Genomic DNA, 15,273 nt, shown 5'->3' with positions numbered 1-15,273 from the left:
TACACTCCGTAAAAGCTCTCAGGCACTACTGTGCCTGTTTACAAGCACAGAGGTGGGTGGGCTGACATGAGCAGGGAGAAAGAGTTGTGGTCTTGGTAAAGGTCGCAGACTCCATCACATTGCTGGTAGCTCATGTCATGCTGCCTGAAGAAGACGCAATGCCCCTCAGCACCACCACTGCAGTTACGACTCTGTGATCTGATACAGCTTCTGTGGGATCTTGAAATAGAAAAAGAAAATGGAGAGTGTGTCATATCATACTACTGAAAGTATTAGAAAGCAGGAGGAAGCCATGATTAGAGGGGGGGAGGAGCAGTGGAGGGAAGACCAGGGAAATCCCTCTTCCTTTCAGCAATGGCAAGCTGTTAATTTATTCCAGTAGCATCATGAAACTGCATCCAGAGAGTATCGTGTAGGATTCCTTTCTCCCTTCCTCCTGTGTCAAATACAGCTGAAGACAGGCCATTCATTTCAAAGACAGTTCGTTTGGAGTGGAGACTGTTCTCAGTGCAAGCAGAAGGATCGTTTTGGTTCTTAAAAAAAAAAAAAAAAAAAAAGTAATTTCTGAAGTTTTTGTCAGTCTGCGAGGTGGAGACCAATTGTAATTGCAGAAACTGCAGCTGCTTAGACATCCAAAGCATTAGGAGATAATTGTGTTTATACCTATGTTCTTCTCTCTGTGTTGTTTGCAGTGTTTGCCTTAATGCTTCTGTTATTAGCAAAAGTACATGGTCAAAGGTGCGAGGAACTGTTCATCTCTTGCAAGCGAGACCATTGCTCATGCTGTCAGAGGAGAGCACAGTGTTGGTACTACAGTCTGTTGTTTATCAGAGTCTTGTAATCCTGAAAAACACCGAAAAATCCTCTTGTGTAGAGATAGCCCTGTGAAATTTAGGACTCTGCTGCTTCAGATCAGTGGGGATGTTTCCCTACAGCTTACCTTTCTCCATGGCACTGTGTTTCAGCCAAAGGAAGGAAGTGTATAAGTTGTGTGGAAATGACTAGAAAAATAGATTTCCTATTTGCCTATGAAGAAAATGATGCTTTTTGTAAGGAGCATCAAATTGTTCATGGAAGAATGAAGCTCTTCAGAACAGTAGTTTCATTTTAGGCAGCTGTATGTATCAACATACTGTTGTTTAGTGTATTTCATCTTTTTAACAATATCCCTTTTCCTCCACTTGTTGCAATAATCTCTTTCAGTTTCTACAGGTAGTTCAGAATTTTCTGAGAGTTGAATTTGCTGAAGGTCAGAGTAGAGGGTTGCCTGGTGCTGTGCCTGGTGGATTCCAGGCCTTGCCTCGGCTGCTCTCTGCCTTCTAGTAGCTATGAAAATTCATTTCCCTTCCCCCTCTCCCTGTCTGTTTGCAGGTTATCTTGACGAATCAGATTACCACATCGTTGAGCAATGGCTTTGCGATCCAGGCAGACCTGGTGTCTCCAGCTGATGATTTGTCCCTGTCTGAAGGTAAGAGATCCCTTCTATCAGAACTGAAACTCTACACTGACACAAATCCACATTGTAACTTGCAGTCTTCTGCTGATATATAGGGGTCTGCGAGAGTCAAGTTATCAAGTCTAACATAAAACAGTCTGGGAACAAAATTATTTTTCAGTTTCTCTGAGAATCCATTTATAATAAAAATAAAGTAAGTGTATTAACTAAAAGGATCTGACACTTTCTAAGGGCTGGGAATGAATTTTCGAGCCATGTCAGTTCTATAAGATGTTCCTCAGCATTGTACTTTCATTCACGTGCATTTAGAGCATTATTTTCTCAGTCTTCTGAAGCTGCTGCTAGAGTTAATACACAGGCTAGGCTACAAATCTGATCTTATCTGATGCTTATCAGTGATTCCAAAGAGAAACAGCCTGTTGCAAATGAAGGAGAGCAAATATTCAGTCCTGTCCCTTGCATTATGCTTGTCTGGTTTTCAAGTACAGTGCCTCAAACTGCAGCTTTCAATATTGTGTGAATGTAATATGATGTTGGTGTGATGCCATATACTACTTTATGTCTTCATGTTTCTTTTTTCTGCACAGAATCAGAGAGAAGCACGCATTTTGGGGGTAATAGTGAGGACTTATTGTGCTAAGAAAAGATAATTCTGAATCAAGGTTTGCAAAGTAATGTAATTTCAGCTTTCCCCACTTGCAAAGAATAGTCAGAGTTCCCTCAGTCAGGACGGATGCAGAGAAGTTTGCTGTTTAGAGTTCCGTTCATGCATAGACCCAAATGTACGATGTAAAGCAATGCTCATCTTTCCTGCAAAGGCGTGATAATCACATGTAGACTTCCTACTTTGTATACTATGGGTATTTCCCCTCTTTCTCTCCTGGTTGGACTTTCTGGTGGTTCTGGTCAGCTTATCTTTGTTCTGGTTGATCACAAGCAGCCCTCTCTAGCTTGTCTGACTTAACACAAGAACAGCTTGGCGGCAAAACCAACTCAGCAGTGGTTAAAACCGACATTATTTCTGCAACTCATTTAAATTGACAAGAGAAAGCGGTGGAAGATAGATTAAGCAGAATGTCAAAGAATAGCAAATAACTTCAGTGTAATGCCTTAACACTGACTGATGTGTTTACTTCATAATTTTGTCAATAGGAGCTTCGGCAAAGCACGGCCCACTAAATCATTTTGGAATTGCGCTTGTGGCTTTTCTTGGCTCCATCCATTGCCAAAGTATCTCTGAACTTCATTGCTTGAATATCACTCCCTACCTCTGTCAGAAAGAGTTGAAATTTGGTAACTAGATTTGGAAGAGGAAGGCATCATTTTTCATCTTTATGATTTCCTTCTTAGCACAAAGTTGTTGCACATTGTCTCATTAAATGCTCTTGATGGCAGTACTTGTGCTTTTCTTTGTCCTTTGGAATTGCTCTGTGTGAGCTTCCTCTGAAAAGAAAGGCATAGCTGACTCTGAAGTGGAAGTAATAACAAAATATGTTCTCAGTAAAATATATTTTGTTCTTGTGGTTAAAATGTTTGAAGAGTCTTTGGAAAAAGGATGGAATAGTTGTAATCTTTCTAAATTTTCCTGCAAATATGAAAGATTCTCAATGCTGTATATGAGCCATAGTTCAATAGTATTCTGAAATCAGGACCATGTAAGAGATGGTATGATGATTTTTGAAGCAGTTACAGCTTATTGATGAAGCCATCATGTTGCGTCTAAACTCTCTACCACCACTATTTTTCACCTTGTAACCCAAGAATGAGTTAAAATGTGTTGGTGCTCTGTGTGTGTGTTGTTTTCCTTTGTTTCTCTCATTCCTTGTTTTTATTTAAGAGTCTGAAGTGGTAAAATGTGCCAGCATGACACTTGTTGAAAATGGAAACTTTTGTTTAGCCTCGGAACAGGAACAGCACAGACAGCAGCAATGCAGGCTCCTTTGGTAATTCAAGTTTTACCAAGGGATGCAGGGGTGATAAATGTCTTTTCTTCTATCCCTTCCTTCCCTCTTCTGTTGACTAACATTGATACGGCATTTACAGGCAGTGTTGTATAATGAGAGAGCACAGTGCATCTCCACACATGTAGTTTTCTCCTTCTGTCTTTCTTGTCCATAATATGGCTGCTTCTGGATTTCCAATTTGCTTCAGTTTTAACCTGTGCTGGCTACCTGTGAGAAAAAGTGGAACTTCAGGCCCACCCAGCATTTGATTTCCATCTTTATCTTGCTATCAAAAGATACAGGTGTGGTCAGTGTTTTTTAACGCTGAGGTGCTGACCTGTCCTGAGAAAGTCCCACCTAATTTATTTCATGTTAGCTACTGAACAGCCTGAAAGTAGCAATTCTTTAATCTTCTGACAGTCTTGGGTACATTAAGAATCCTTAATGAATTAGTCTCCTAGGATTAGCGTGATATTTATAATACTTACTGCTATTTTACAACTGTAGAATTTGCAGGAAAGAGTAGTTAGGTGAGTAGCCCAAGTGCACAAAGCGGGTATGTTGCAGAGGCAGGAATAGAGGCCAGATTCATGACTGGGTTCTTACCTCATTCTTCCTTTTCACTCATCACCATCTAAAACTGAATTTGAACCAGTGACCTAGATGTGAAAGGACCCATAACACATTATTAGTCCTGTAAGCAACTCAGTCCCCATGGTTTGTATATGTCTAATATGTTGTTTTAATCCTATCTGAAATCAGAGTCCCATCACTGTAAATGGTTTGCTAAAAGGGTAATCTTTCTTAGAGGCAGAAATGAAAATTTCAAACTGAATGTGTTATTAGAAAGAAATGGAATGTTACAGTGGCTTTTGGTTTTGCTTCTGATTGTGCTTTAGACGGGAATTGCTTGGGTTATGTGTTAGATTAGGCAAGAAACCAAGGAAGCTGTTCATCGGATGTGTTGCAGAAAGTTAATCTGATGAACAAGCTGAAAGGATATTGTCAAGCTGCTTCAGGCTCAGAGCTTGTCTCTCTAAAATTGTAATATAGTGCATGACAACTTGTGTCCTAAAAATGTTAGATTTTTATGAGAACATTAAAGGCTTTATAAAAGCAGTGCTGACTGTAAAATCCCACCACTTACGTAGCAATGTAAGAGCTGTTGAACTGTGTGTGTTGGTGGTACTTGTAGGAAATGGTTATGTCCAGCTAAATTCCCAGATCTATGCATGCTTCTGCTTCAAGACGGAAAACAAAATGCTTAGTTTGCTACAAATTGAAGTGCTGAATAAAATACAAAAGTTTCTGTACTTGTGGGCTGAATCCTTGCATTCATTTGGCCTTTACATACTTGCCAAATGTCATCTGAAGAGGTTCAGTAAGACCGATAATGTTTTTCTGCAGCTCTGAAATTCTTAGGCACATAACGCTGTCACTTCTTCCCTAGGAAGCAAACTCCGTTTTTATTTGTAGCCATATTATTCTTATGTAGTCTTCTCGCAAACCCTGTCATTGTAGGAGATAGACTGGAGCATGTTGTGAATACTGCTATTTCACGTTCATCCTTGCTTTATGAAATAGCCTCTGTTTAGCTCTTCCAGTCAAAGGCAACTTTGAGAAGCCTGAAAATTATTTTCGATTGTAGAGATGGTCAGATGAGCCCAGGACTATCACTAGGCTTCAAAATGTGGCCTGAAGAATTAATGCTTTATTATTTAAACATGTAAAAAGTAGCCCTTAACCCAATTAAAATATTTTTTTAATAATTAAAAACATAGGTTTAAGCTGCATTAAGCTAAGTGAACAGTAGAAACGGACTGCAAATGTCCACAACAAAATATTCTGTATGACTGTTAGTTAATGTTTTTGAACAAGTTATCTGTGGCTGTGACTACTATTTTTGTTATTTTTGCAAAGGTCACATGACTGGATTTTACCTAATGTAGAGGGTCATTAGAAATTAATTCTAAGCCTGTGTTTGAGCGCTAGCTGGACGGTGAAATTTGTGTGTTTCATTTGTGTGCTGTGAAGAGAGAGGACAGTATGACCTACTTTGAGGTCCCTTCTAGTCCACCAGGGCCTATCCTATTAATAAATCTGCCAGCTGCAAGCTCTAACTTCCTCTCGCAGACATCAAAGCCAAACTCCATCTTTCTTGGAAAAAGCTCAGGGGCGCGTTGGTATGAACAAGAACAGCATCCCCCTCCCAGCGTGCGCAAAGCCTCAGGCAAAAGGAGGAATGCTGTCTCGGGCTTCCTCAGTCTCAGCTAGCACTTTCAAATATTTGTTTGGAAAAGTCGGAATTATTTGGTGTTTAAAATTGTCTGTAAACTTGCGCTAGCTCTGGGGAGGCCAGCATTCAGTCTTCTGCCATTTGCATTCATCAAGCGGTTTGTCATAGCATTGTATATTTTTAGTGCACGGTGTGAGCAATGGGTTTAGTCTGACCTTTTCATCTTTGTTGCTGTGATCTTGAATTCTTTTAAGCTGTTGAGGAGAAGTAGGCTTTCGTGTTGTGGAGACTGGAGAAAACTAAGCTACCATAATATCTCCCACCCACAGGTTTTCCTACTTTAGTTTAGGGGCAGAAGATTTGAAGCTGGGATCTTTGGCTTCTCTTCTTTGCTTTGCCCTTGATCTCCTGTCAGATTGCGGTCAAATCATTTTATTCTTCAAGCCTCAGTTTACTGTTTTTTTTTAATATGGGGATATATTTTTATTTTGCAACTTTTTTTTCTTTCTTAATATTTCAAGATATTCCCGTGGGGAAATAGTGAGTTGACCTGCTGTTCACCCCAGAGTAAGACCAGTTCTGTAGTTTATTACTTCTCTCCCTTCAAATCCCTTTTTTCAGTCCTGGTGCCAAATAGAGAAAAAACACTGAAGGAATTACCAAGAGAACTGAGGGGCCCCCAGAGATCAGAGGCTGTTGGTTGGTTTTGGTTTGTTTATTTATTGATTTATGTATACACTTATGCTTAAGGTTGGACCTGCAGGTGACTTAATAAAAATAAAAAAGAATATTCTGTGAGAACACAAACATACCTGTTCTGCAGGAACTGTGAACTTATGAATGAAGCAGCTGTTAAGCAAGTTTCTAAAACACTTCCTCCTCGTAGTTTTAAAGCTAATGCAGAATAATGCATGTCCTAGTGAAGTGCTCCAGCAGGATATGAATTTAAATAGATTAGAAAGTATCATAACACTTTGGCATGTTTTAGGCCTTTAGTATTTTAGCCGAACGCTCTGTAAACCTATTGCAGGCTGGTTTATACAATTTTGCTTGAAAGAGGAGGTAGTTTGTCATGGATCATTGAAACAGTGGTGTTAGTTAATTATAGTAGTTTTTTATATAGGACAATTCATAAATTAATATCCTATCTTTTTCATATGAATCCACTCTGACTTTCTGAGACCCAAGTATTTGGGAATAGTTACTAAAACCTTTTTTTTGTTACCATTATGGTATTTATGGATGGATGGAGATTACTAGGCCTGTTTATGAAACTCAAGAACCATGTGGCATGGTGTAAGAAAGATCTTTTGCCTGTGACCCCTTATGTAGACCCTGTGAAGGTTAGTGAATTTTAGATGTGCAAAAAAGCAATGAGTACAAATAACACTGTTGGTATTGCCAGATTATTTGGAAGGTGAATTCCAACAATTAGTCCATGTCTATGCATACTGAAGAGTAAATTTCCCAACTGAGACTGGTGTGCAGGTGTGAACCCTGAAGACTAAAACACACAAGTGGAAAGGTAATGGAGTTTTCTTCTTGTTTATGGCTTATCAAGATAGTGAAGTGCTACAATGTATCTTTTGCCCTCTACAGTCATGATGCTACAGGGAAGTGTAGTGAGGTTTGCCTCTGTTTTTACTTTGATATGAATTGCCACTTCTCACTCGGTGGTTTGGTTGCCACTCGGGCCCAAGGCCAACTGCCCTCCCATGATGGGTCAGGAGAGCTCGATGAGGCACAGGATTGTGCCTCCAGGTCTGAGCCCTGGGTACCTCTGACTTTAGCGTAGGAGTTGATAGAGTTACTCGACTCACTGGTCCCTGTTCATGTGAGCTGTAATGGAACAGCTGGAGTGATTTCTTTCCAATTCTTTATTTTGCTGCTGGACTTCATGTCTCAGCTGTCTTTTAAGAAACTACGCCAGCATAGACCCCATAATCCCCTTCACCAGCCAGCAGTGCTGTGGGGAACCTTCTGCTCCTTCAGTCTGTTCTGTCTTTGAGTTACTTCCCCAGCTTCAGACCCTTCATGAAAAAGATTGTTAGGCCTACATACACTGAAAGGTGAGAAAGGATCTCATCTTCCTTAACCCACTAGAAGTCAGGATAGTATGTAGCACATTCACTTCAGCATAGGTAAGCAGTGGGCACCAAAAAAAGGAGGGACCTTGATAAAACTTATTAATGCATGTTGGAGAGAAAAACGGGCCTCCTCAAAACAGGATTTCATTCTTGCACTTGCACTGTGTTCATGTTTCTGGTAACTCTGTGCTCCTAGAAGTAGCGGAGTCTGCACCCCAGTGATTCAGTAGCAGGAAGAAAAGCCGCCTGGCTGTTGAGAATGCCTGAAGGACGTGCACCATCATTACAGGGCCTGGAACAAATGATATTAACCGTTGGGGGAAATGATATTGTGATTGTTTCTGCATGATGCAGGGTTGCGGTGGTGTATGGAGCAGTTAGATTTCATGATAACACCAGTCGTGTCAGCCTGTACTAATTTTGATGCTATATTTCAACAAGTGGGAAGTAGTGACATAATAACATCCAACCAAATTTTAACGGCTTTCTAATCAAAAGATAAATCTCTCAGTAAAACAGTGTTACAGAGACTGTACATGTCTATGGAAGTTTCAGGCTGAATGACATATGCGTAATCACTTGATCTGGACTATGAAAGGGTTGAAAACTGTCAGCAGGAGCATTAAGAGGCCTCTATATATCAGTTTAAGAGAATCTCCATTCCTCATTTCCTAATTGCTGTGATGATAGAATACAAAGTTTTACTGCTTTGTTGTGGTTTCTTTCTGAAGACGTGATATGACTTACAATCATTAATCAACAATTTGTAATCCAAAAACCCTTCAGGTACATTTGCTGGGAATCACTCATCTATATAATCAGAGGCATGATAACAGAAGTGCTTGCAGTCATAGTTGAGTGGTTAGGAGTTACCACCTCTCAGCTGCTAAGTAACTTACCTCAGCGGAGACAAAGTGCAACCGAGTACGTGTTGCACCTTGCAATGCAAAGTAAAATGAGTTTGCATGAATCTTGCTACCCACACCAGTTTATTCCTGTTTTCCTAACTGCAGTAAGCTGAGAGCATGCAGGGGTCAGTCACTGAGTTTCAGCTGATGGCGTACAGCTGCAAAGCATTGTAACAAGATTGCTATTGGTCATCTCCTTATGCCCTAAAAATGTTTAAAAATAAGATTAACTCATATTTCAGTGTGGGTAAATATAGAAACCATGTTCTCTTATACATTGGAGTTTAGACTTTTGTTTATACCATAAAACTAGCATTAAGAGACTTGGTTATTTAATGGTAGTAATTCCTTCTCCTTTGCCCTTTCTTCCTATCCTGTGCAGAACAGAAAAGATCAACCAGCATTTTTACTGTGGTCCTGCAAATCAGTGGTTTAAATCAGAAACACGAGACATGGTTTGGTTCTAAATTCCTTCTGCAGCACTACATTGTACAGTGTTGGTGGAACTGGTCCAGACTAACTTATCTTTCAAATTACATTGTGAAAAATTAATTCCAGGGTAGGAAAGAGGTAAACACCATTTGTCCCCATGCACAACGACCAATTAAATTCTGTCTTAATTTACTGTGGGTTATCCTTAAATCTGTACAAACAGAGGCTGAGGAAAAAATATTAATTGAATCTTCATTCAGTAGCATTCAGTCCCGTTTCTTTTGGAGTTTTATAGTACCAGCAATGGATCTCACTTCTGGTGGGACTGGGAGGGATCAGAAGGATTTCTATGCATGGGAAAACATCACTGTGGGAATTATATTTGGCTTGTGGCATTACATGAAGCATATGGCTCACCTGCAGAACTTGAACCAGTTAGGAGTGACCCTAGGTGCAGGTGTTAAGCCAAAAGGGAAGGCAAGGACAAGGGGACAGAGGATGATTTCAGAGTCTGATGGCTATGTTCTAGTTGCAGTTCCAGCTGGGTTTCCTCTGGGTTTACTGAAGGATGTTTGAAAATGTGGCTCCTTCTTAACCTCAGGCAGCCTCTATGATTGATGATTCCCCGTAATCATAAAAAGAGCACGTTGGTGTTTCTGCTTAATTTGTGTGTATTTCCTGCTTTATTATTGTAATAATGATTTATTGTCTTAAATGATGGAAGTTTTATAACCTACTAGCCTTTTTTGGAGGTTGAAGCTGGGTGCTCTGGCATGTGAATGACTTCTTCCCAGTGACGGTCTGCTCCTAAAATGTTACATTAAACCCAAATGTAACATGATAATAAAAAGACAGTATATGGTTGGTGTGTTACCTCTTAATTTAATGAAAATAAGCAGCTTGAGTATGAGCAGATTTTGCATGCCTCACATGGGCAAAATTCATCTAATCTGGATTCTGCTTGTCTTCTCATAGTATCAGTTATACTAAAAAATAAAGGAGCATGCAGAGAAGAGCAACCCAAGTGGTCACAGTGCTGTGCAGAAAGATGGGTGAAGAAATGGTAGAAAGAAGAAATGCCTGGAGCTTAACTAGAGGAAGGCTCTGTTTATACTAATTTCTGCTCTCCTAAAATGTCCTGCTGTTGCTCCAGTCTCCTAGGCAAGCTGCAGTCTATAGGAGATTCCTGCCTAAGCTGGTGCTTAACTAGGTACACCTCTGTTCTAAGGAAGGGTAGAAAAGACAGTGGCTCAACTATGAATAGCGGCACTGTTAACAATGGAAAATTTGTCAGGAAAAAGCAAACCCCAAAGCAGACGCTGCTACCACCTAAGCAGCCATGATTCTCTGGGAGTAATTTGAGCCAGTTTGATACCTGGCAGGGGAGGTGGTGTTTCAGGCTGGCACATGGATATGCAGGGGAGCAGTTTGGGCACATTTTAGCTGAATATTGAGAAGTAAGTTGTTTCTGAGCGTGAAATCTGTTAGACCAGCTGTTCCCGAATGGTTTCTGTTTGTGCCTCTGTTTCTGGTGGTGAACTCACCCCAGCCGAGCTTGCGACCCTAAATACTAACATAAACAATCGCATCTCTGTCAGGCTTGCGACCCCATTCTGTGCGGCTGTGACCCTGCTGGAGGTTACGACCCCTGGTTTGGGAATCGTTGGGCTAGACTGTCAGATAGTCCTGCTGGGGAAGCGTTGATATGCCCCATCCAGACCAGGACCATCACAACAAATGCCTTCAGATCTCACAGTAATTTGTAGGCCCCCGCCACCAGTTGGAGAGTGCAGCCTATTAGAGCTGACATGTCACTTCGGTACATCAGGAACATCTCGGAGATCAAAAGGTCATAGTCCTCCCACGCTGCTGCAGCCTTTCTTCATGGACTCACTTCTTCATCTTACTTCCCCGTCAGTTGGCTGACAGCGAGCCCCAGCTCCCTCGCGGCGCAGCTGATGTGGCCATGGCTGCTGGATGTGTACCAGCTGCAACTTCGGCCCCACCACCTCTCCGTCTTGCTGCTTCTCCCTAGCCACCCTTTCCAAAACGGTTCTCCCCGAATACTCCTTGCCTTAATGCGGGGATTGATGACTGTCTCTCTCTGCTGAAATAATTAAAAGTTGCATTCGAAGTAATTAGAAGCTATATAGGGCTGTGCTAGCAGAGGTGGGCTAAGTCTTCCCTATATTTTGTAAAACAAATTCTATTATTCATATACCTGTAGATATGAGCACGGTCTTACAGATGTGGGATGCTGATGGAGAAATAAACACAAAGTGGCCTCATGTGATTGCTGCTGTGGTCTGCAAAGTCTAGGGTCTTTGATAAGCCAGGCAGACAGCCTTTTTAATATAAAATGCCAAGTTACAGATGTCCTAATTAGAGATCTGATTTTTAAGCTTTGTTCTGCCACAATCTTAAGTGGAGTTTATAAACAACAACAAAAATGTATTTCAAATTTGTTTTTTGAAAGCATTCATTACCGTAATGTAAAATAGTAACATTTTAATAGCTAACTGACTTGATAGTCTAAGGCCGTTGACTTCATAATTTACAGTCATGGAAGCCTGACTGTGGCATCACTGCATGAATCCGACAAGGGGAGGATCCTGCAACAGATAATTTTTTTTTTTACTTATTTTTTTGTCAATAGATTCTGGAAATTGCCAATGATGGCAGGAAGGAGAGAGGAGGAGGTGGTGCAGAAAAATATGACAATTGCTTAACATTTGGATAAAAAACTGTATTGCATAAAATTAGCCTGAATTCAGTCTGTGCAAGTCTTGTTTCAGAGCTCTATATGGAGTGCTTTGTTTAGAGATGTTGCTGGACTGGTTTTCTGTCAGGCAGGTGCGTAGAAAGCATTCAACTGAAAATGAGAACAGCAAAGTCAAGTTACAGAGCATGTAAGCCATGCAGGGAAATAAAATTGAAAATCTTATGTTATAGGCTGGTTACTGTACACGCTACTCCCAAACGAAAAAATTGTTCAAAACTTTGTATCTATCTGTAACTTGATCATCCCTTAAACACTAATTACACATCAGAAAATGGAGCATAAAGTCTCCTCCATCTGTCCAGGTTGGATATGGTGCACAAAGGAGCATATCCGATTCATAGTAACTCATAGGTAATCAGATTAATATCTCCCGAACTGAATTTACCCTTTTGATACCGAGTCTTTCATATGCCGTGTTTCACGTATCACATTCTGTTGAAGCACTGTGGCTTTTTAGTAATTTCCTTGAAATCTATATGTGGTATGTCTGCGCTCTTTTGAGCTGTTCTTGGGACATGCATCAATTAAATACGTTTCTGGCACTCTCTTAATGGCATAGTTTCCCTGGAGTCAAAAACCGCTCCAAAAACTGAGCTCATTTGTTTAATTTAAAAGCAAAAGGGTATGGAACTACAATTTCAGGCTTCAACAGCTATGCCCTTGTAGCTTTGAAGGAAGGGAAAAAAAAATCTTGATGTCTTACACACAAAATAAATAAATTCTTGAGTTCTTAAAATATCTGATTTCGTCCAGTTTTTTTGCTTCCCTTGCTTATCTTTTAATTTTAATTCCTTTTTTTATATGGTAGATTTTCAACTTCTTATCGAATTTCATTGTTTGTTGGTTTTGCTTAGCGCACCGGTGGGCTGGATTTTGTCATCTGGGTCTAAGGAAGAACTGTAAATGATGCAGGATGGTTCTTAATTAAAATTACTGATAACCGATCTGAATCCAGAACTGTATTTTAAGTGGTTGAAGCTTTTGGCTCTAGGACATTCTGGGAATATATACTGTACAGGAGTTGACTGCTGTTTTTTCAAATACATTGAGAGTGGAGGTACATAAATTCCCACATTCTACCAGATCCCTCCAGTATGATTCATTCTGTGCCTCAGATGTCTCTTAGCCTGCATCTGCAGTGGTATTTTCACTGACATCACTAGCATGGTTTTGAAGCAAGTCCTCAGTGATCTTTGCTTGCTGCATGTTTTTTCATTATGTGGAGTGCTTTTGATGTGCACCAACCTAGAGACCTTTTGTGGGAAATGAAACCAGATGTTCCCCTCCATGCTAGCCAGTTGTGCTCAAAACCATCATGGAGGCAGAAGGATCTAAGCCAATGAGTGGTCCTCAAGCCACAGCCAGAGCAGGGTCGTTCTCACCAGGGAACCAGGGCGGGTGAGTCTGGAACAGAACAACGATGCACATACAGGGTAGCCATAGCGGGTTCAATACCAACTCTTTTGGCCGGCTGACACTGTTGTGCCAAATTGTTCGCTGATGTAGACTTGCTTCTTAAACAAACATATGAAATGTTTTCTCTTGCATGTTTTTATGTAAGTCAGGCAAAAGAGACCACTTCCAAAGATCAGTAGGAGGGGTTAGTAATAAGCTGTAATGCCCGTTGCCTGACTGTGGTAACTTGCAGTTACTGAGCTCAGGTAATGCTTGATCACAAGAAATGACAGCATGCATTTCAGCAGGATACCAGCTCAAATCCCAGCTGGTAGGATTTGACTAGCTCATTTGTGCTGCAGCCTGAGCTACCGTGTCTTTCATTTACTGTTGTTTATGCCACGGAATATGACATTCTGCCTGCCCTTGGCCTATAGTCACATCTCAGCTGCAGTAAGCACATGCCCTGAGTACCAAATTCCTGGGTCCAGGCATCCTCAGCATCTGCTGCTGAATGATCTTTCGTAAGTCCCATCCAACTCCCTTTTTCCTTGCTGTCCCCTCTGTTTTTAACTTTAAACTGATAACATTGATGTTCTAAGAGTTGAAACAGTAGCTGTCATGTTTGAGAATTAGTTAATGTTGTTAAATTGCTACTCACTGAAAACTGCTACCCGCTGAAAGACAAGTGACTAAGAAGATGGGCTTGCAATTTTTTTTGAAGCTTTACAAGTCTGTGATTTTTTTTCCTGTTAGTGTTCAGTAGGAATGAAGTTTAGGATAAACTTCAATGCCTTCAAGCTAATACAGTGCCTGTCAGTGACTGAATCTGAATCTCAAGAAGAAAAGTTCATGGTGGATTCAGGTTAAATGCCAAAAACCTCATGATCCTTGGAGCCTGTAGTTTGTTCTGTTGACTGGTCAAACAGAATAATGCGAACTAGCAAAGGCTGGTCACATGATTTTCCTCCAGGTTAGCATGAGGTAACTCTGAACAGCGTGGGATCAACACGTCGAGTGTCCCTGGAGTTCATTGTCTTGGCTTACGGTCAACAGCTGCCCAGTTCTCCTTTTCCTGAGGGTGCATCTGCTTCTTAGTCACTGCTGTGACGGTCATGTGAGCTAGCGTGAAATGAGCTGTTGGGATCCAGAGGGTTCCAGCAGCAGATGAGTCACAGAGGCAGAGAGGTCAGCGCTGGCTAATCTTCCTAATATTTACCATGCACGGTGTAGATTTAGCCTGAGATGAACCTGCCTTCTGTTAAAATGAAATGTCTGGATGGGAAGATCCTCTGGGTGAGAGGAGGCTGTATCACCTTCGTGCCATTCTGACTGCGAAAAGGACTTGGAAAACTTATTTTCATGAGCTGTGGGTTTCCCTTAGGTAGGGATACCTTGCTTTCCTCACTTGTTACAACAAGGTATTTGTGTCCAGCAGGCTGAATAGTAATTGTGAGCAAGTCAGATGGCACGTAATAGGGCAGCTCAGCCCATGCAATTTAGGGCAATTTTGAGTTTATTATAGCTTCAGCCCAGCATTTGGGTGTTGTTCTTTTGTATCAGTATTTAAGGTGGTAGAAATTTACCTGCAGTTTGGTGTAGTGCAGTTTTGAATCATATGCGTTTCAAATAAATAAATACAACTTGCTGTGTCTCTAAAACAGTGGATTTTCAGCGGACTTCAACATGATAAAGTATTTCTGATTTTGATTGTGCTGAAAATTTTTGTGACAACTGTGGTTTTAATGAGAAATTAAGCGTTTTATCAGAAGTGGCATGTTCTGTGGAGATGTGTTTGTGCTGATAAAATAAAAATCTTGAGGACAAGAGAGGAGAAGAGGCTGAGGTTCTTGATCAGAACTAAAGACATGCTACACAACATAATATCTGAATCGCTGTCTGTGTGTTTCTTTTTTTTCTCTCTCTCACCATTCTTGTACCCTCCCACCCAAAAAAAAAATGTTGTTTTGCAAGGTCTTGCTTTTGCTAAACCAGTGAAGAATAAAACAAAAATAAAACTGTTTACCAGTCGGC

At 40.7% G+C, this 15,273-nt stretch overlaps 1 protein-coding gene across 7 annotated transcripts in view; it reads left to right on the top strand.

The window, feature by feature from the left end:
• The window catches only part of RAD51B (RAD51 paralog B), a 409,322-nt gene that overhangs the window by 186,708 nt on the left and 207,341 nt on the right, over positions 1–15,273 (top strand). For all 7 annotated transcript variants that reach the window (XR_015702014.1, XM_087746500.1, XM_087746502.1 and 4 more), the window contains one exon: positions 1,372–1,468. Coding sequence is in view for 6 of the 7 variants with exons in the window: in XM_087746500.1 (XP_087602626.1) it covers positions 1,372–1,468 (97 nt within the window). In the remaining variant the exon portion in view is untranslated. The remainder of the gene's footprint in view (positions 1–1,371; positions 1,469–15,273) is intronic.

Source organism: Nipponia nippon, unplaced genomic scaffold (assembly GCF_047370975.1).
Source record: "Nipponia nippon isolate SJK-2023a ecotype South Korea unplaced genomic scaffold, ASM4737097v1 scaffold_10, whole genome shotgun sequence".
Lineage (NCBI taxonomy): Eukaryota > Metazoa > Chordata > Aves > Pelecaniformes > Threskiornithidae > Nipponia > Nipponia nippon.
Note: the sequence above shows the minus strand (reverse complement) of the source record. Positions and strands in the feature narration are given on the sequence as shown.